Here is a 21498-nt window from a genome sequence, read left to right on the forward strand (position 1 = left end):
TTGTTCTTCCCTGTCAAGGTAATGTTTCTTTAATTATATATATATGTAGATTGTTACGATTTATACTCAAGTAGAATTTTCACTATTTGGATTGCATTTTGTGTAATAGACTTTTCATTAAATTCTGATAGTGTAATCTTAAGTAAGCGATGTAATGTATAGCTGATATAATTACATCAGGATCGAAAATATCTTCTTGAAGTAATGCATTGGATTGAAATAACTTTGGCAGGCATTGAACAATTATTGAATCAGTATAAACTGGGGCAATAGGTATGAATGATTAAATAGAACAGCAATTATAAAGTCCAATAATAATTGAAAATTTCAGTTCAATGAATATTAATTACAAAATATTCTGAATCGAAATTATTTCTGATTCGATGGAATGATTTAAACGAAACTCGCGTCGGAATGAAGGTTTAAAAAGTAATAAAGCATTAAAGATAGTAAAGAGAGAGAGAGTTAATTTGCTATTGTTACATATTCCTACTAACGATCAACAATGATAAATATTTCATCGTACACAAGTTGAACTTATATAATACGAAAGGCGGTATTACGCGGTGAATCCTCATACGTTAAATCGGATTTCTCTAATTGCATTATGCGCCCCGGAGCGAAGTTTCACGACAGAATCGAGTCATTCGAGTCCCATGCAACCCCAAGTTCGCTTCAAGGCAGCTCTTGAAAGCGTCCGTTCGTTAACGAAACCGAGAAAGGGGAAACATGACAAAGAAGTTTGAATTCAATTGGCTGATCGAGGTGCCGGAGCTGTTGAGAAATGGCTCGGTATTCGACCGATGGTTCGAAGACAAGGAATCGACGGAATTCGAGCCGAATTGTATGTTTAAAGTCGACGAATACGGATTTTTTATCTCTTGGAAGAGCGACGGCAAGGTACAACAAAGCAAAGCCTTTAAACGAGCATTAATTAGTCAGTCACTTCGATAATCATCGCGCAAATAATAGAAAGAGTTCAGATAAATAACTTCTTTTTTTATTTGAATATAAAATTTTTTTTATTCTTTATGTGAAATGATAACCGTCTACGTATAACTTGAAAATAATGTGTCCTAATCTCGATACAGTTCTATATTTTACTTATTCAGTTTTGCCATAAATGCATACAATCTGTACTCCATTTATTACTCTTCTATATGCATTAAAAATTCTTTTCCGTAAAGTATATTGAAACGGTAAATAGAAACATTTACGATAATGTTAATTTCAATTTTCATAATAGTTCGGTATCTTTATCATTCAGAAATTAAATAAATTTCATTCAGAAATTTTACGTAAGATGTATTCAAATGATAGACACACTTTCGCAAGCAGAGCTTTCTAGTCATGACAATATTTCTGTATAAATATTGGTGGAAAATAATTTGAATTGCGCATATACAAAATCGAGAAATCATTAATACGCCAATGACCTATTATAAATTAATAATTATTGTAGCTTAGAGGAAATAGTTTTCATAACAACTATGTCTTTATGCAGGATGGTGATGTAATCGAGTTGGCCCAAGTGAGCGATATTCGTTATGGCGGCACGCCAAAGGTAACAATTCTCATAATTATGAAGTCTTATGAATCTCGGTACCGTCATATCTATATTAAGGAATATAACTCCGTTTCATTTTCGCTAGTAAAATATTTCAATCTTTTTTTCCTTCTTTATATATATTCTCTAAAATATAAATCTCATCGAATTGACGGACTTGCACTGCTTTAATTCCTAAAAGTTCATTCAACTACTAATTTATTTTGTAGTTCAGTTCGCTTGTTATTTTCAAATAACTTTGCACTACAATTTATTTCACATTTATGTTGATTAGTTCGTCATTAACACGTTCTTATACGGAAATGAAAATATAATACATGTATATTTATTGTATGTTTGCATTCATTGTAATTGTCAAATATCGACAATAACAAAACTTTATTTTATTTCCATTTTAAAGAAATGGAATAACATCTGTATTTAGTAGATTATTGTCGAAATCTTCGTAACGAGTCTGACACACCGTGCAAGGGGTTAAAATATTTATTTAGAAAATGAATAGAACTATTGTCAACCAATGATATACAAAAGTATGCAGAATAGAAATCGAAAGAAAATTCAGAAGTTCGCAATTATAATAATTCGTGGAAAATGCTGTTGGCAATATTAAACATTTTAGGATCCAAAGTTGTGTAATAAAGTGAGTAAACACGGGACCATGGAACAAATAGACGAGAAGAGCTTAACTATCTGCTCCGGTATCGATTACACGAACATTCATTACCAACACGTTATATGTGCGGACGCACAAACAGCCAAGGTAATGACGGCAATAAATAAAGAAAATGACAATTAGCCAACGTTTACTTGCCACGATTTAAGTTTTCTGAGACACTGTGATTGATCTAGGACTGGCAGGCTGGATTGCGAAAAATTACGCATAACACGAAAGCGTCGAACGTTTGCCCAACGATTCAATTGATGAAACAGTACGTACCTTTCGAATGCGCCACGTCAGTTCACGATTACGTACGAATCTTACCGATCGCTTTCAAATTAAAATCCGTTTATTTATTAACTTAGTTGGATGAGATTAAGTTTCCAAGTGGATTCAAAAGGAAAAGTGCCTGTGAAAGTAATATCGAAAACTTTTGCTTCTGGAAAAACTGAGAAACTCGTTTATCAAGGTCTGTCGGAGTTAGGCTTACCTAGCGGGAAGGTAAGATTCCCCCCCCCCCCTTCAACTTTCAATTTCTCTACATTTTTATTCAATTTTTTCGACGACGCTGAAAACGCCGACCAATTCTCATAAAGCTAAAAGTGAAACAGGGTGCCGCGCGTGCAGTAATGCCGCGTATACACTATCGCATCCCCATTCTATTGTTGTGTCATTTGTGACTGTCAAGAAGATTATGCAAAATTTTATCCTGAATGCTTACCTTGAATAATTATTGCTATTTAATTTTAATCTGATAACAGTGATTTAGATTTTCAAATAACATGGTCTACTTGAATGGCAATATCTTTTCGAATATGTGAATAACAATAAAGATCTCTATTTAATTTTAATCTGATAACAGTGATTTAGATTTTCAAATAATATGGTCTACCTGAATGGCAATATCTTTTCGAATATGTGAATAACAATAAAGATCTCTATTTAATTGTAATCTGATAACAGTGATTTAGATTTTCAAATAACATGGTCTACCTGAATGGCAATATCTTTTCGAATATGAATAACAATAAAGATCTTTATTTCATTTTAAACATATATGCAGAATATATTGCGAACGAGTATGTACAATGTACAAATGCAGGATGTATGTACATCTTTGTGTATAATTTATAGTAAGTAGCTTTGAAGACCCTTCACTGTAGTAAGATTTTATGGAAAAGGTGACAGTTAATCGATATTATGTTACCTGCGCCATTACTTTAAAATTACATTAGCGAAAGATACTTATGCATGTGAGTATTATGCATAATTATTAATCTAGCACTTTGCATATAGTATAAGTACTGTAATACAAGTACATACTTCGATACAAGTACTTTAATAATATAGTATAAGTATTTTAATAATATAGTATGCTGTATCTGTGTGTGACGTTTCTTGTGATACGTTATTTAAACTCAATACTTCGAATACACTAACCTTTTACTGTTTTAACACAGGTTCCTGCTTAAATTGTGCCAAATTGATTAAAGCAGTGACTCGGTAATGTGACAGATATATATTTTGGCTCACAGTGTCCGTAAGAGCTACATACATAGTCAATATTAAATACAGAAATTCATTATGATTTAACATACTACATGGCATACTAGTTTTTTTAAGGACTTATTAATTCTGAATAATTTAAATCCTCTGCTTACAATAATATTCGAAGTTATTTACTAGCTATTTACGTTCCATATAACGTATAAGTCACGTGAATATTAATTTGACGATATTTTATCGATTCCAGAGCGATAAAATCGAACCGAAGGACTTCACCTTCGAAAAATTCAAAACATTGTACTTCAAAGTTTGTCCACGAAACGACATCGAAGAACTGTTCCAATCGATGTAAGAATTTAGTTCAAACTCCGTTTATTTATTTTGAACAGTTCGACATAACGCTAAAATAAATATACTTATAATAAAAAGAACATTTTATGTTTTAGAACAAAAGGAAAATCAGATACGATCACTCTAGCTCAACTAGTGCAGTTTATGAACGAGAAACAGAGAGATCCTAGGCTCAATGAAATTTTGTATCCTCTGTACCATGAAAAACGATGCACAGAGATTATTAATGATTACGAACAAGATGAAAAAGCAAGGGAAGCAAGTATGTTGTCACTTTACGAATATATTTACTCGTTCGAAGCATGAACAATCGGCATGTGAAAAAAAATTTCTGAAACGAGCTTATTGGTTCATCCGTATTTAGAGTATTTCACCAAACCTGTTGCAAGCTGCAATTTAAGAATCTTTGTTAACACGTTCCGTGCCACGTGTACCATCGATGGTACACACTTGCATGTTTACTTAGTGAACTGAACAAATTGTTTACAAGAAATTTAGAACCGAAGAATCAATTTCCACCGCAAGAATGGGCGTTGATAAGTAATAATAATTGCACGTAATACATCAAGTTTTAGTAAAATATCAAAGTGTGAAGATTCGAGTAAAAAAAGCTCGGCACGGAACGTGTTAATCAATAATATCGACATTAACATCTCTGTTATTATCTATATCTTTGTTGTCCACGCATAATATTACTGTAAGTAGAGCAAGTGAATCTGACTTTCATTAACAGCATGGAAGATCTTCGACAAAGTAAAACACATTTCTGCAAACTTTCAAGAAATGTACAAAGCCATTCTTGTTCAAATTAGCAGAACTCTGTCTTGCAGAAGAGGGAATTCAGCTTAAACAATTACATACTTTAATGACTCCCATGCATTCTGTATTTACGAAAATTCGTTTACTTTGGAGATTGCGATATTATGCTTGAGTAACAAAGTCGTAAATAAGAAGCAGAGAAATATTATATCGATTGTAATATCAAGTAATTATTTCAAAGAAAATATGTAACTACACCATCGTGTTCGTCTTTCTTTACAGTTCCAAAATGTCGTAAAGAAAACATATAGTAATATTTAAAATATGTAAAATATAATTGCTACATTTTACGTTAAAAAATAATTTTCCAAAATTATTTTTGCCTTCTGAATGTTTGCAAAGCCGCATTAATTTTGTGTGAAATTGTAATCATATAAATTATATTCTTTTCGTAGAAAGTTTCACTAAAGATGGATTCATTCGTTATTTAATGTCCGACGAAAATGCACCCGTGTTCTTGGACAAACTGGAGGAGTGGATGGACATGGATCAACCCCTTTCTCATTACTACATTAATTCGAGCCATAATACCTATCTAAGCGGCAGGCAGATCGGTGGTAAAAGCACCGTTGAGATGTATAGACAAGTACTCTTAGCTGGCTGCAGGTAAACCGTTCACTATCTTTTGCATGCTGTGGCTTAAAGAATTTGTTATCAAAATATAAATAAGAAACAGGGAATTCTTTATAAAACTATTATGAAGAAACAAAAATTGTTTTATTAAACTATGCATAAGAAACAGGCAATTCTTTATAAAAATATAAATGAGAAACAGGGAATTCTTTATAAAAATATAAATGAGAAACAGGGAATTCTTTATAAAAATATAAATAAGGAACAGGAAATTTTTTACAAAAACATGAATAAGAATGAAAATCCTGTATAAAAATATAAGTAAGAAACAGAGAATTATTTACCTTACTATTTTATGAAATAAATTCAACTGTGAACCAAGTATAAATGAAGTGAAAATTAGTTGAATGAAATAAATAGATTAAGGACCAGCAACACACTATTGACAGATGCGTGGAGCTCGATTGCTGGGACGGAAAAGGAGAAGATGAGGAGCCAATCATAACTCACGGGAAAGCCATGTGTACCGATATTCTTTTCAAAGACGTCATTATTGCTCTAAGAGACACTGCATTCGTTACGTCGGAATATCCTATAATTCTGAGTTTCGAAAACCATTGCTGTCTGAAACAGCAATACAAATTAGCTAAATACTGCGACGAGATATTGGGAGATTTACTGTTAAAGGAACCTCTAAAGGATTATCCGGTGAGTGAAATTGATTTCTGGTGTTTCTTTTTACTATTATATCAAATATCGAACCACGATATCGCTGGACGTAGTTAGTGATTATATTAGCGGTTATATTAGTGTGATTAAAATTATTTAGGGGAAAATATCACTTAAAATGTTTTAAAACATCTGAAAAATTTGACGTGTACTTTTCTAAAACAATATGTAAATCAAATGATTTTGATTTAACATAATCCGTTTACAATGTCTTATTAATCACGTTTTGTCAAAAATCGTAAGTCTTATTCAATCTTTTTAATTCAATTAGAAAAGAACACGATACTACAGATTAATATAAATAGACCGCGGATCTTCAGACAAAATAAAAACTTTTTTAATTAATTGCAGGAAACAGAAAATAGATAAAAATTTCTTCTTTTAATAATTTCGATAAATTAAGGGGAATGTAAGAACGTTCTTAAATTCTTTTAATGTCCTCACTGTTTGATATTTCACTTAGTCAATCTTAACATAAGTGCATAGAATCCGCAGACTAGTTAATTTAACGACTTTCTCCTATATTGATAATTATGTTACAAATGAATATCATTAGACACAGTGAAAAGTTGAAAATTTGCAAATGAGAAAATATCAACCTGTGAAAACCTCGGTTTAAAACGGATTTTATACACGTTATTTATTAACGTCGCAATGCCATAACAAGTGAGAACGATCGCGAAGCATTTCCTCTGGTTTAATAATTTACGTCTGTTTTCTCCCCGAGAAGAATAGATAGAGAACTTCATAAATAATCGCAAATTAAATGCTACAGCTTGAACCAGGACAACCGCTTCCACCTCCAAGCGCATTGAAGCGCAAAATATTAATTAAGAATAAGAGGCTGAAGCCGGAGGTAGAGAAAGCCGAACTCGAGTTATTCCGCTCCGGACAATTCGAAGCGAAGGATGAAGTGGTTGAAGATCCTAACGCACCTGCGCCACCACCGCAGGAACCAAAGGTTTATCACTATCATTGTACTTTTCGTTCAAATCAGGTTTTTATGTCTGCCGCTTTGACGTTCCGAGCTCTAATGAGACCGACAATTATTATCTAACAACTCTGTCTATCGAATTATGAATTGTCATTACAAATGTTATTATTATTATTCTCGGTTGTAAATATTGTTACAAATTTAAAATGCTTTATATTAATTAACGCAAAAATTATATAGTCCGAGATAGTCAGAAACAATTACATATTAGGTGTATAATGAACGGTTACAGGCAATAGAAAACATAAACGATCAAAATAAATGCGATCATTGAAATGATTGTACATAATTAAAGTACGAATTATTCAACATAGTATAATTGTTCTTCTGGTTTCTATCGTCAACTGTTTATAGTAATATACATTGTAAAATCATATCATTATAACGTGAATATGGTTATAAACTTAAATTTATTCAATTACTATTCACCGATAACTTAGAATATTTTAGAAAATTCATATTAAAGTTTTCTAAACTGAAACAATATATAAAGACCTTTTAATATTTCGTTAAACTCGTATTATAACAAAGTAAATGATTGATAAGGTAATTGTAGACATCATTGTCTGTCACATGGACAATAAGTATGTTTCACGTATTGTGTCTTTAATAATTTAACTATTTAGAGTGAATATTTATTGCCTTGCATACACCTAATAGACATTGAAATGTGTTTAAAATTCTTACAGCGACATTAATTTAGAAACTACACATTAATATTAAATTCGTTTCTAATCAATTGCAAAATTATATTTTTTATATTGTCATAACTTAAGGAGATATTTAAGTCAATACCTTTAAGCGAACCCTCCTACTGTTCAAACACCTAGCATTTTAATGCATTTAGGGTTGTTAACCCGAGAAAGATAACCTACGTCGCAGAGGCGCCTGCGAAGACTGTTGATTTTTGTTAATTTTTCATAGAGGTCTAGTGATTTAAGTTTAAAATTACTTAAAATATAAAAAAATATAATATAAATGCATTTTATTTTTACAATAATGCCAAACCTTTAAAATGACTAGATTAACTTAAATAAATATCCATTGTTAGTATAAAATTGACGCCTTAGAAAAGCATGCGCCTCTGAAGCGTATGGTTATCTTTTACGTACGTTGTCATATGGTTATCTTTCTAGGGTTAACGTCATTAATAAAAATGCACAAAATACTGCAGCTAAAAATATCATGAACAGAGCTGTGCGGACATACAAGCCTGTTCGTTCGATTGCATCCAACTATAATGTCTTGAGACTACAGTATGCATTATTTTTCCATCGAAAATGAAAATATAACTTTCTTGCAGGAACCACCACCGGAACCTCCTCCAGGTGAAGCTGGTGCACCAGCCGAAGGAGGTGCTGAAGGTGAAGCACCACCTATCCAGTACACCGGAAGTACCATGGCTTGCCATCCTTGGCTGTCCTCAATGATAAATTATGCGCAACCGATAAAGTTCCAGAGCTTCGAAGCTGCGATAAGTATGTAAAATACACGTTTGTCTCTTTTATATTAATAAAAGCCAAGCTGATGGTTTCCGTTATAACAAACATAATTTCTCGTGGAAATAATAATTTCGTATCGTTATTATTTTAGAAAAGAACATTCATCATAACATGTCCTCGTTCTCGGAAACCGCAGCGTTGAATTATCTGAAAACGCATTCGGTGGAATTCGTCAATTACAACAAACGTCAAATGAGTCGAATTTATCCGAAGGGTACGCGCGCCGATTCCTCGAATTACATGCCGCAGGTAAATTATTCATTTGCAATACAAATTTCGTTTGTAATATTGGGATGATTTTATTTTATCTTCTGTTCAGAACAATTTTCAGCGAACTGATTATAACTTGTTTCATATTTCGTGAAGTCTCAAATTCTGAAGAAATTGGCGATGCTTATACGCTTGTTTACACAAAAATGTTATTTCACTGATAATTATTAATGAAATGTTAATATGCTTATTCTGCAATCACGATTTCGTGCTTTTAATGTACATTTACGTTTCGAGGTAACAACGTAAAACGCGTTGTCACGTTTCCAGATTTATTTTACTCAATAAGTTAATTAACGTGCATAGTATATGCAAATTCTTTGTTCTATCTTTATATGTTTGAAATGCAGCAGCAGTTTTGACAATACTTTCTCAACAATGTAAGTTAATCATTTGTGAACACGTTTTCAACTTTTAGGTCTTCTGGAATGCTGGCTGTCAGATGGTAGCATTGAATTTTCAAACACCAGACTTGCCAATGCAGCTAAATCAAGGAAAATTCGAATTCAACGCAACAACCGGCTACTTATTAAAGCCAGAGTTCATGAGGAGGTTAGATAAAATTTTCGACCCGTTTTCTGAAGACGTGGACGGTGTTATCACTGCTCAATGTTCCGTCCAAGTAAGTATTACCATTCGCTAACAACTCTTAATTAATATCACATAGTTTGAAAATCAGTACAGTTATAAATTGTTGCTTGAAATTAAGTGCTGAACATGAAAACTATCTCGTTACTAATTCATGAATAAATCATAAATAAGTAAATATATTTAATTGAAAAGAAATAACTTTTTATTGAGTACAACGACAAAATGTCTGATTAGCATCGTATTCATATTATGCTGTTAATAACAATTATTATTAGACTACGTGAGAATGCAGTGAATCGTGAAACAAAATAGAAGTGTGATCATTAGACTGCGGATCCTTGTGCAAATTCTTATTTTCATTTGTGATTTTACAAAAATTCGAATCAAAAAGGTATATTCTACTAAATAAAATATTCAACGAAAAGCTTACTCGTCGTAAAAAGAGAATAAAAATGCTAGTAGACTTCGTTGATTTATACGTTTTTTTGAATTTGAATAATCTGCACAGGCCATAAATGCACAAAGATCCGCAGTCCAGTAATCATAAAATCAGAATAATTGAAGTGCAAGATTTGCTTAATCCCACGATTATGTAACGAAGTATGTGATTTGAGGAAGCTACCCTAAAAGTAGTCCTTAACACGTTCCGTGCCACGTGTACCATCGATGATACACGCTTGCATGTTTACTTAGTGAACTGAACAAATTGTTTACGAGAAATTTAGAACCGAAGAATCAATTTCCACCGTTGATAAGTTTTTGTTACGTTGTTATGTGTACGAGAATTAATAATTGCACGTAATACATCAAGTTTTAGTAAAATATCAAAGTGTGAAGATTCGAGTAAAAAAAGCTCGGCACGGAACGTGTTAATCAACCTCATCTGATTGATAGGTGATAGCAGGACAGTTTCTGTCTGAGAAGAAAGTGGGCACTTACGTCGAAGTAGACATGTTCGGTCTGCCGGCAGACACCATCAAGAAGGAATTTAGAACGAGAATGGTTCCAGCGAACGGCTTAAATCCAGTTTACAACGAGGAACCGTTCCTTTTCCGAAAAGTTGTGCTCCCAGACTTAGCAGTGCTCAGATTTGGTAATGTGAAATCAATCTTAAATACTCAAATAATTAGCACCCACCACGCGTTTGCTATAAAATATTGTAGAATTTTTGATGAACTGATGTTGAAAATGCATTTGCATTTCAAGATTCAAACCGGTCACCCTGTACATAGATGTTTCCTGCGAATCTAGCGAATCTACGTATTTTTTGAAACAATGCATCGCGAAAAAGAATATAACAAAGAAAATAATCAATTAATTACTTTGGTGCTAGCCACGTGAAATAGAATGATCATAATTAATAGACCGCGGAGTTTTACGGAAAATAAAAATGTTCTTGGTCGATTGCAAAAAATAAAAAATAAATAACAGGTTCAGCCTTCTTTAATCATTTTAATAGAGTGAGAATAGTATATTAACCTTTTTAAATTCTTCTAATCTTTCTACTGTTTCAAACTGCAGCTACTCAATTTTGTAATAAATGCATAGAACCCGCAGTCTAATAATGAATAACAAATTTAAAAGGCTGTCTTCCACTATTAGCAGACTGCGGAATTTCATAGAAAATAAAAATTGTCTGCATCTGTTGCAAGAAACAACAGTCATTTCGAAAGTTTTTCCTGTTTTCAATAATTCTAACAGGTTGAAAAAAGTACTTTCACTCTTTCTACTCTTAAAAATTACAGTCACACGTTTCTGTTGTAAATGTATAAAATCCGCAGTCCTAACTGTAAGTCAAATGTAAGATGAAGAAAATCCAAGCACACAGGTAATTCGAAAAAGAAACGACTTGAGTCGCATGTAAAGAAATTGCTTATTATTTGTTGCTAATACAGGCGTGTACGAAGAGTCCGGCAAGCTGTTGGGTCAACGTATTCTGCCATTGGACGGCCTTCAGGCTGGATATAGACATATCTCGCTGAAGACCGAAGCCAATTTTCCTATGGCATTGCCGATGTTGTTCTGCAACATTGAGCTAAAGATTTACGTGCCCGATGGATTCGAAGGTAATAACTTGAGCAAGTTTCGCGGGCAAAAATAGAAATGTGCTGGGACGACTCTGATTCGAGCACGGTTCCTTCGGTTGCAGACTTCATGCTTGCCCTGTCTGATCCGGGCGGATTCAGCAAGGGAGCGGAAAAACAAACCGAGACGATGAAAGGGCTTGGAATCGAGCAAACCGACGCGAAAGCCGAGGCGAAGAAGAAGAAAGAGGAGGAGGCTAAGAAGGGTATACACACTTTTTAAGTAAATCTCATTCATAACGTTCGGGACGAGAAGAAAAACCGGTGAATAAACCTTCTTAATTATCCCCGTTTCATGCTCGGGTGACTCGTGGTAACGACAGTTTAACATTCGGCGGAGCTTACAATTAAAGCGAATAAGATCTGCCTCCTGGAAGGAAAGGCAAAAGTGCTATAAACAGCTGATCTATTTATTTGTAAATCTTAGATTGTGCTGCGTGAGTGAAAATGAAAACAAAATACCTTTTTCTTCGGTACTCGAGAATACCACTGTAACAAGTTATTAATATACATGTCACCTTAACAGTCTGAACGAAGACAAAATAATTTTATGTACAACGATCTTTCCAAACGAAATAACTTTTTCGAAAGCAGGCCAAATGTCTTGAATTTTTCTGACTAGGAGAGGTCTCCGAGCCTGACGCAGACTTTTTGATCAGATTTCGCACGATGGTAGAGCTTTTAAAACTGAATTTAATGATACCCGGTTTGGATGCAGACGACTTATAATTTTTGTATATATTATATATTATAAGTTTTTATTTAATTTCTATATATTAAGTTGTTAGCAACAAAGTCAGCAAGATAAACTCTCTACTCTACTTGTGAGCACTTCTCTAGCATGCCTGACCGCGACGCAGCGCAACAGCTTATTCTTTCTGGCTTTGTTACTAACAAATTTAACATTAAATATCTCAAAAACGAGAAGCGCCGGTCTACACCTAAAACCGGGTATTATTAGATTCAGTTTTACAAGCTCTACTGCTGTGCGAAATCTCATCATAAAGTAGGGTCAGACAGCGATTAGACAATGTTTTCATGAAAGTCACTGAGACTGATTAAACGTTTCAATTTTTTCGTTCTAGATTCAGAGAAAAAATTCTTACTTTTTCTGTCATTCCATCCAGTTGCAATTTGTGTACAAATTTTCTTGCACTTTGTCTAAGATTTTAATTAACTGGATTAAATGAAACGAATCCCTTTAACATCTCAATAAAATTCATATGCTCCACTTTTAAAAAGTTATCCCATTTGAAAACTTGTTCAAACACTTATGTGAGTCGCTATATACATAACAATCTTCTTGAGAAATGACAATATTTATTCCTAGACTAACAAAATTCTGATTATAATACTTTCGCATCCATATTTGCACGATTTTTAGAGGAGTTTAAAGCCGAGCCTATTACGGTAGACTCGCTACGACGAGAAAAAACCTTCAAGCAGGGTAAGAAACAGCTAAAGGAATTGGACACGATGAGGAAAAAGCATCAGAAGGAGCGGCAGACGATGCAGAAGAACCATTGCGCCACCATTGATAAATTGGTAAAAGGGAAAGAGTATGTAATCGAAACTATTGCTTTCGTTCAGCAGAAATTGTCTCGGCTGCTGTCGCGCCTGATCGCAGCTGGCAATGATGAATTCTGTGTGTTACAGCAAAAACGCGTTAATCCAAGACGCCAATGTGAAAAAAGCTATAAGCGAGCAGACCGCTCAATGGTCCGCCATGGTGGAAAAGCAGCGGAAGGAGGAATGGGAGCTATTGAAGATTCAGACGGAGAGCGCCAGGGAAGAGTTCAAAAAATTAATTGAAGTGGTGCAAGCAGCGCAGGTGAAGCAATTGCAAGTGAAACATGACAAGTACGTGGACGCTACTCGTTTTCTCTAACATGGAAGTCGAGTATTAACCCCTTGACATACCATTCTCTTCGCAGTTACTGCGATTAGAAATTTTTCGATTACCATAATTTCTTAAAAGGGAAAGAAAATTGATGCTTATTGTGTGCCTAAATTTACTTGATTGCTTAAATATTGATGACAAGAGATTAGAATTTTATTCACATTTTAATGGACAGAATAACATATATACTCAATAAGTTATTATTAGAAATTTTCATGACGAGTCGGACTCGTCAAAGTAAGGCAAGGGGTTAATACTATATCTACAGAGTATGGTAAAGCGACTGATGTGTGTCAAGACTGATTTTATTTAGATTTTTGGTACTTTTATTATAATGTACGTGTGTGTGCGCGCTGTTTCCAAATGGAATTAAGTTTAATGAAGTCGCTGGTTGCCTTTACGTACACTTTAATAATATTACAGCTATGGTCTTAGCGATGCGTTATTTGCGTTCTATCTGCGTTCTTAGAGTTCTACGAGTTCTGGGAGTTCGAACAGTTCTGGTGGTTCTAACGATTCTGATGGTTCTAACAGTTCTGGTGGTTCTAACAATTCTGTCTAACGTTCTAGGTGCCTTTCCGCTTGTCGCCTCGGTTTTTTTGTTGATTGGTGTATGGTGGGTTTTGGTGGAGGAAATGAAGCGTTTTTGATTGGAGATGGGTGTGTCGGAAGGAACTTGAAATGAGGAGTGGGAAAATTTCCGTTTGTAAATTTTCCGTTTGGGGAAATATGGAATTTATGAGTCGTGTTGTCCGTTCGTCGGGTCGAAGGGTATTTTTTCGTTCGGGTGCATTTTTTACTGTCGCAGGTATATCGCTTAATTTTCGACCTTCGGTGTTGCCGTCGCAACAGTACGCTTGTGAACTATGTTTATTCAATTCTTTCCTATGAAGAATCATTTTAAAATAGAAAATGTGGAACAGATCATTTCTTCTTATTTTCAATATTAATTTCAACCTATGAACAAGTGGATAATTGTAATCATAGTTCAAAATGAATGCTTTAATGAAGATAAAAGTTAAGAAATATGTATTAATTTTATTTCTTCATAACTTTTTAATTTTTAATTTGTATCTGATTACTTCGTTTTTTGTACTTATCGTATACACTAAATTAAAAAGTGTGTTATATGTTTTATGATAACATGTATTTTTTGTTTAATCAGACGTGTATTTGTTAAAATATCAAATATCAAATAAAAATCAAATATACTCCTTAACTTTTGTCGATAAGTGTATATATGTACTTGAACAAGAGAAATTTCAAGTTGTAGAAGGGACGTACTGGTAGGATATGATACAAAGCACCAGGAAAGAGGTCAGTAAAATATAAATATGATTTAAAAATGTCTTGTTTTCAGAGACATAAAGGATATGAATGCGAATCAAGTAAAGGCATCTGTGGAAACAGCGAAGGAAGTAATGAGTGACAAGACGCTGAAGTCGAAAGGTGACAAAGACCGTCGACTCCGCGAGAAAAAGGAGCAAAACACGAAGAAGTTCATGCAGGAAAGGAAAACTGTGCAGATCAAGCAAGGTCGTGAGAAGGAGAAGTTGACGAAAACGCACGAAAAACAAGTAGCTGAACTGGACGGCGAAATTACCGCGGTAGATTTGAATTTATTCCGTTGAACAAGAGAAGATATTCATGAACTACTTATATTTTAATAAGGTATTCTCTGTTGCAGACCATCGAAATGTACAAGAACGAAGCAGTCCATTGGGACCTGTCGTCTAAAGCAGAATTTTTCGTCTGAATCGTGAATGTTAATCCATATTTCCTCGTGATAATATATAGATTACTGAAGAATATTCTTCTATGCATTTCACGGCATATTTTTTCCTCGTATTCAGTTCATCTATTTGCGCTTTATTGATTGCTACACTGCTTTCGGTTCTAACTTCTCGAATTATTTGAACGAACATTTATGTACAAACGGTCCGTTTGATATGATTTCACTAGATAACGAATCTATTTACATGTTTCTGAATAGCTTTGTAAGACATTCGGCGACCAGAATTTTCGGCGAACGTCTCCAGATTCTATTTATTGTTATTCGTTCTTTCATATTTTTGATAAATATTTATTTGTAATGTTTTTATATATAACTGTGTGTATTAATGTTAATTATTAATATAATTATATTAATTATCGCTATACCGCTTTCAAATATTATATTCCGACTGTAATTATAACGTCATGTGAATTTTCAACAGCAATGTTACGTTCTAATAAATAATATTCAGCAGCTATACAGATACGCATCCTTTCAAATCACAAACTCGCGGTGGAGTTGCTTAAAAATGATTTATTTCTATGTACAATTATGATACATTATGTACACTTTTATTCATTTCGAACACAAGGTCTTGTACTATGACTATCGCACTGTGCCTTCGTGCGAGCATTCAACCGTTCGCGAGCGTGCAACGCGAATCGGCGAGGACTTCGAAACCCGGTTGTGCGAAGAAACAATGTTTCGTAATAATCTGATCGGTGGGGGAGAAAACATCCGTGGAGAGAGAGACACGCAGTTACAAGTTGGATAAAGGACGAAAAAGGAAAAAAAAAGCGTAATAACGCAAACTGTGAAACTCGCGGCAAAATAAAGAAGGGTGTCTGGTGCTTAAAGCGTTTTCTCCTTATGTCGTTGCACGAAGCTTTGAATAGACGGCAGCCTATAAACTCGTAAAGACACAATGGACCCGGCACATGCTCCGACCCAATAGACGATCACGTGCTCCATAAAACTGGTCCCCAAACATCCGTATTTCAAACCGGTGGCCAGCGCTGGATTAAAGTAGCCGCCAGAATAATCAAACGCTGGAAACAGAATGGAAATAGACAAAACTTTTAGTCGGGGCATCGATGTGCATTCGCAAGTAAATGGGTCTCTTAAAATATGTGCAAGTGTCGACCAACAGAATTAGATCGCCTGAGCATTCGCGAGAAAACGAAACATTATTTTCCGACCGTTTAGTTGAAATTATAATGTTATTAAGTGAAGAATATTTATATAATTCTTATAATTTCACTGATCATTATTCTATTGGCATATATGAAACATTTAAGTCAGACATCTAACAATGTTTTGTAGTTAATGAAACTGTGCTAATTAGACCGTGAATCTTCGTGCAAGCTTCAATTTTAAGGGATATTTTTCTAAATATCAGGAAGGAGGAGTAATCTATTTAATTGTTTAAGATATTCCTTGGGTTTAATTCCTTGCGTTAAAGTAGAAATGTTTTATCAATTACTATCAATGAAAATATTTTCTTCTGTTTTACAAATTTTCGGATGGCATAAGTACACAAAAAATGTTATCCCGAATATCTCTGTTGAAAGAAGTAATCTCTCTTTCCATAAAATTGTAAATTCTAATTGGAAGATATACAAGTGTGAAAGTTAAAAAAGCACAGCATATACTAATAATTCAATGAAGTGACTTGTTCAGTCAATCACGCATGAGTAACGCGTGACTAATTTACATAGTAATTCACTCAATAAATTGTAGTTAGTTTTGTTTGTTTAAATAAATATTTTGGATTAGACGAACCTGCGATAACCAAACTTGTTCCAATAAAAGAGTCAATAATAATGCTGAACTTCGGGTTTATATCGTTCAAAGCGTGCGATACGACCCTGTATACGCAAGTTGCTACACATTCGATGAATGCTCCGAATATTACAGGCACCTTGAAACAGGAGTTAAAATTGCATTAGGCGAATATTAACGACATGCTTAATTCTAAAATTCCTAAGTTGAGCCCCCTCGATCTCACAATTCGAACAATTAATATTTAAATTATTTTGTAAAGTAAAACAATCTACTAAATCATGCAAAATTAGGGAACGAGAAAAATGAATATAATTCTTTTCAGTTGACGCTTCGTTCGTGTGTTCTACTATTTCAAACATTTAAACTAAATAATTTACAAAACAAATTTATTCTATTACAAACGTTCAATAAGACAATAAATCCATATAAGTGAAAATAAGTGCAATGCAAAATTCGTTTGTTATCCTTTCGTAAATAGTATAAGAATTTCTTTAAAAAAAACAATTGTTTCAGAACAAACATTTTGAAAAATGGATTCAAGAAGCTCCCCTTCTTACATTTACACGTTAGTGCGACATACCAATCATCAAAAATGTTAGATATTAAATACGTTCCTTGTATTTAATATTAAAATATAAATACTACAATTATTTATTATTCCCAATATTTCTAATAATTAAAAAGATATTATAAAATTAAATATTATCAATAAGTCAAATGTGTTTTCCGTGTTTATCGTTACTACCCCGTAGATCTTGGAATCCTAACTCTTGTTTAACCGCCATCGTTCGATATAAAAATAAATACATAGATTACACTTTTTTATCATTCAAGTAGCGATCTCGAAAAGGTAGGAAGCATATTTGAGTTGAATCCTCGATCACAAACCGAGGGTTCCTTCTATGCCGAACAATTAACGATACATCAAATGTTCGTCGTTCTTACTTGCAAATCAGTGGTGCAGTCCTCGAATGCTTTGTTTTTGTGCGTCGAAACAATTTCCAGGGCCCAGAGTAATTGCACGTATCTAAAAATGGCAAGACCGCCAACAAGCTCAGCCCAGATTAATAGGAAAGCGTCGCGCAGCGATTTCTTCCCCTCGACGACCTCCTCGATGTGGGTATAGGGACAGGCACTTGCGTCATCCCAATTCATGGACCACCAAATCGTCAGTGCGAACAAAAATAGACCGTACATGGAGACACCCCAATTATCCGCGACTGAAATACGATGCGCAATGCAGAAACGATCAAACCAAGGCCATCGGTACCAATCACGCGAAGGGTGCCCCGCTTAATGTAAACCTCTTAAGATTCTTGAGTTATTACTAGACTGTGAATCTTGCTTAAATTTCAGAGATCGAAATAAACAATTACCCTTGATTTTAAAAGAAATTTTGTTCGAACTTGTAGCCACGTTATTGTATTTTAGAAAATATTAAATGTGAAAAATAAAAAAAAAAAAAAAAAATATTAACCTTCGCAATTCATTCTAAAAGTACTCTCATGGAATGAATACTTTCGAATCTATACATTTATATATATATAAATGTTTATTAAGAGAAATCTCCTAAACATAATTTGAGTGCAATAATTATTTAATATCGTAATAATACTATTAAGGAATAATATTCACTATTTACTACAATGATGATGAACTTTTTCAGTATCGATGAACTACGCTTGTTATGAACAAATTTGATTAAATGATTTAGATTTTCATAGTTAACAATAGTGACATGCTATTTGCATTCCCCTGATATTTGCCCCACATTTCTTATAAATGCATAGAATCCACAGTCTAGTTGGTATTAATAGTAGGAAGAAACGTTAGAGAAGAACATGATTTGATTTGAAGGGACAAACATTGTTGTAAGCAAGAAAATTTTCTTAAGGTTGCATTCTTCGAAATTTCAAGGTCAACGGTCGATCATGTGACCTCAAATACCAAAACTAAATGGAAAGTAAATATAATTGTAAAACAATATTACAGTTGAAATCTCGAAAAATATTTCCTAAAGAAAAATTTGCACTTCACGTTTTTCTTTGAAATTTTTGCTATTATCAATATCAAGTGAGTTATTTAAGATGCTTAAATTAAGGATACTCTGTATCCGGTAATACTAGTTTCCGGTGTTATTGATTTATTTATAACATTTAATAAATAATCTTTAAAAGTAGATACTATCGTACACAGTATAGGGTTCAATGAATAAACTCAAAAACAAGTAAATTTCCTTCGAAATTGAGAGTTTGGAAATTACATATTACCTCAAAGTAAATTAAAGATTATTTATTTATGTAGATTTCAAACATCGCTAAATTTGTTATTTCGTTATATATCGAAGAAATAAAATTAATTAATTTGAAGTGTAACGAAGTGAACATTTTTATGATAAACTTACTTATTATAAGTTCGAAGCATGCCCCGCAAAGTTCAGCAGTGGCGATGCCTTCCAGGAATAAGGACTTTACAAACGGGTCCCGTATATAATAATCCACATATCTTCTTGCCCAATAGGCTATGAGACTCGTAAGTATTATGTAAAATGTGGAGACACCTAATGCAATTAAAGTTGCAGCCATGATGTTTATTAAATATTTTCAAGATGAATGGAAATTCTACAAAAGCAACGAATACATATATAAGCCTATTAAATCAAATCTAGGATGAAAATAATTCATAATGTTTAATTCAAATCGTTAAAAATAGAATTACAATTAAGAATTTAATACTTACTATTCGAAATACTCGATACTTAAAAAAGAAACGCAACATTTATTTTTATTAAAAGCATAACGTTATATATCACTTTAAGACATTAGTAATTAATAAAATGATTATAATATTCCGATCATTTTATCATTCTACGTTATTATATCAATTGTTGAAACATTTCGCTAATTTTATTTTTGTATTTATAGTGTGGTATAGAAGATGAGGAATATGACATTTTTAACTAAAAAATAGAAAAAGAATAATATGTTAGAGCATTGTCAACAATAGCTGTCATTCAATTTAAAAATGATCGTGCATAGTATGTCAACGTCATAATGCTGTATGAAATGCAACTAACGGGAAGCTAAAACCAGGGCATTATGCAACGGTACACGATCATTCAGCGAACTATGGTTTCAGATGTCTATCGTGGGACGTTCGTGCCATTGTAACTTACGTGTGTATCATCGAGCTTCGCTAGTTCCTAGCATCTTTTTCCGATCGAATTATTGCACATTGACACAGTATTTAAACTATTTCTCGGTCCTTTCTTTCTCTTTACGCGCGACAAGAGTTATTTAAAACTGGCCAGTGTAATTGAATATATCCGCACGGATATGTCGCTATGCTTTAAATAACTGTACTCCCGAATTACCTGGTTGGACATCACCGCTGTGTGTACGAATTCACTAGTTTTTCGCATGCAACAACTTTTAATTAACCACGCGTACTAACGATATTAATTTCTTAAATACTGCGAAAATACATCGGGAAACCCGTTTCTATATCCTCCTAATGGGAAACTCGTAATATTAAAACAATGTCATTTGCGTGATACGTCGTTTAAATTTAACGAAGAGTAATTAAGTTTTTAAACACTAGGCCGGTTCGAAAATCTTGAAATTTTTGAAGAATAATGACTACCGTTTGTAAAATTGCAAATTTATAATGATCTTTTAATCCCGCTTTTTAATGTTACTAATAGACGCAATTTTATGAAAGTAGTACAAAATTTGCATTTTCACAATTTTATGTCATATATTATATTAATTCTCAGATTCTCACGCTTGTTTTATTCTTTTATTTTGATTTCTGTATCGGAAGTGAACATTTGTAGATGCTATTATAATTTATTTTTGTTTAATTAATTTTCTTACTCTCATTTTACCTTGATTCTTTCTATATTTACTACAGATATTAATAAATGTGTTATCATTATGTTTATTTAATTAAACTTTTCGTATTCAACTGATTAAATATTTACGACTTCATTTCACATTTCTATTCGTTATAATGTTGGTATTGTTTAAAGTAAAACTTATTTTATTTTGGTCGATAAATAGATAAGATTTCTTTAGGTTTTAATGCGTTATAATCTGGTCTCAAACCGTTTATAGTACTGAACGCGGTAAATTCGATACGTCAACAGTAATACCATTGACAGAATTAGTTGACTTACAATGTGATGAAGTGAATTGAGTTCACCAATGAAGCACAATAAAAGCTCAACCGACAGCGGCGAATTATGAGGCCCTATTACGACGAATTACAAATATTGCAGATATCTAAGTTTGAAATTATTTTTTCTAGCAATTTATGTGACTGTGTTGTCTTTCGTTATCGACAAAATTAAGAAAATTATTCAAGGTCTCCATTAATTTCAAAAATATAAAATTT

At 33.3% G+C, this 21498-nt stretch overlaps 2 protein-coding genes across 3 annotated transcripts; one reads left to right on the forward strand and one right to left on the reverse strand.

The window, feature by feature from the left end:
- Positions 1-629: 629 nt before the first annotated feature.
- On the forward strand, positions 630-15796 carry LOC117227987 (1-phosphatidylinositol 4,5-bisphosphate phosphodiesterase). Its single transcript, XM_033483589.2, has 20 exons — positions 630-900; positions 1505-1564; positions 2187-2327; positions 2417-2496; positions 2591-2726; positions 3979-4079; positions 4178-4344; positions 5297-5507; positions 5924-6182; positions 6979-7164; positions 8501-8675; positions 8791-8948; positions 9388-9591; positions 10455-10653; positions 11456-11626; positions 11710-11850; positions 13029-13203; positions 13301-13504; positions 14905-15151; positions 15232-15796. Exons 1-20 carry the CDS (start codon positions 730-732, stop codon positions 15298-15300), a joined length of 3255 nt encoding a protein of 1084 aa, XP_033339480.2. The 5' UTR covers positions 630-729; the 3' UTR covers positions 15301-15796.
- Positions 15797-15837: 41 nt separating this feature from the next.
- On the reverse strand, positions 15838-20609 carry AQP (aquaporin). 2 transcript variants are annotated; one of them, XM_033483595.2, is made up of 6 exons: positions 20279-20609; positions 19843-20062; positions 19508-19724; positions 18049-18323; positions 17101-17239; positions 15838-16367 (listed from the first exon to the last, which is right to left on the reverse strand). In XM_033483595.2, the coding sequence occupies exons 3-6, from the start codon at positions 19686-19688 to the stop codon at positions 16171-16173; spliced, it is 792 nt and encodes a 263-aa protein (XP_033339486.1). In that variant the 5' UTR covers positions 19689-19724; positions 19843-20062; positions 20279-20609; the 3' UTR covers positions 15838-16170. The 2 variants fall into 2 exon arrangements, with proteins under 2 accessions (XP_033339486.1, XP_076383313.1); XM_076527198.1 differs by lacking the exon at positions 19843-20062 and having other exon boundaries at positions 20279-20604.
- Positions 20610-21498: the final 889 nt, after the last annotated feature.

The sequence above is a fragment of the Megalopta genalis genome, chromosome 17 (assembly GCF_051020955.1).
Source record: "Megalopta genalis isolate 19385.01 chromosome 17, iyMegGena1_principal, whole genome shotgun sequence".
Classification (NCBI taxonomy): Eukaryota; Metazoa; Arthropoda; class Insecta; order Hymenoptera; family Halictidae; genus Megalopta; species Megalopta genalis.

Bases quoted from the DNA above. Each gene is read 5' to 3' on its own strand.
- LOC117227987 (XM_033483589.2), top strand. From the start codon at position 730: ATGACAAAGAAGTTTGAATTCAATTGGCTGATCGAGGTGCCGGAGCTG. The intron at 2,328-2,416 runs GTAATGACGGCA...TGATTGATCTAG, and splicing joins CGGACGCACAAACAGCCAAG to GACTGGCAGGCTGGATTGCG. The intron at 9,592-10,454 runs GTAAGTATTACC...TCTGATTGATAG, and splicing joins CTGCTCAATGTTCCGTCCAA to GTGATAGCAGGACAGTTTCT.
- AQP (XM_033483595.2), bottom strand. From the start codon at position 19,688: ATGGCTGCAACTTTAATTGCATTAGGTGTCTCCACATTTTACATAATA. The intron at 18,324-19,507 runs GTAAGTTTATCA...ATCGTATTTCAG, and splicing joins ATGCTTCGAACTTATAATAA to TCGCGGATAATTGGGGTGTC. The intron at 16,368-17,100 runs GTTCGTCTAATC...TTCTGTTTCCAG, and splicing joins AACAAGTTTGGTTATCGCAG to CGTTTGATTATTCTGGCGGC.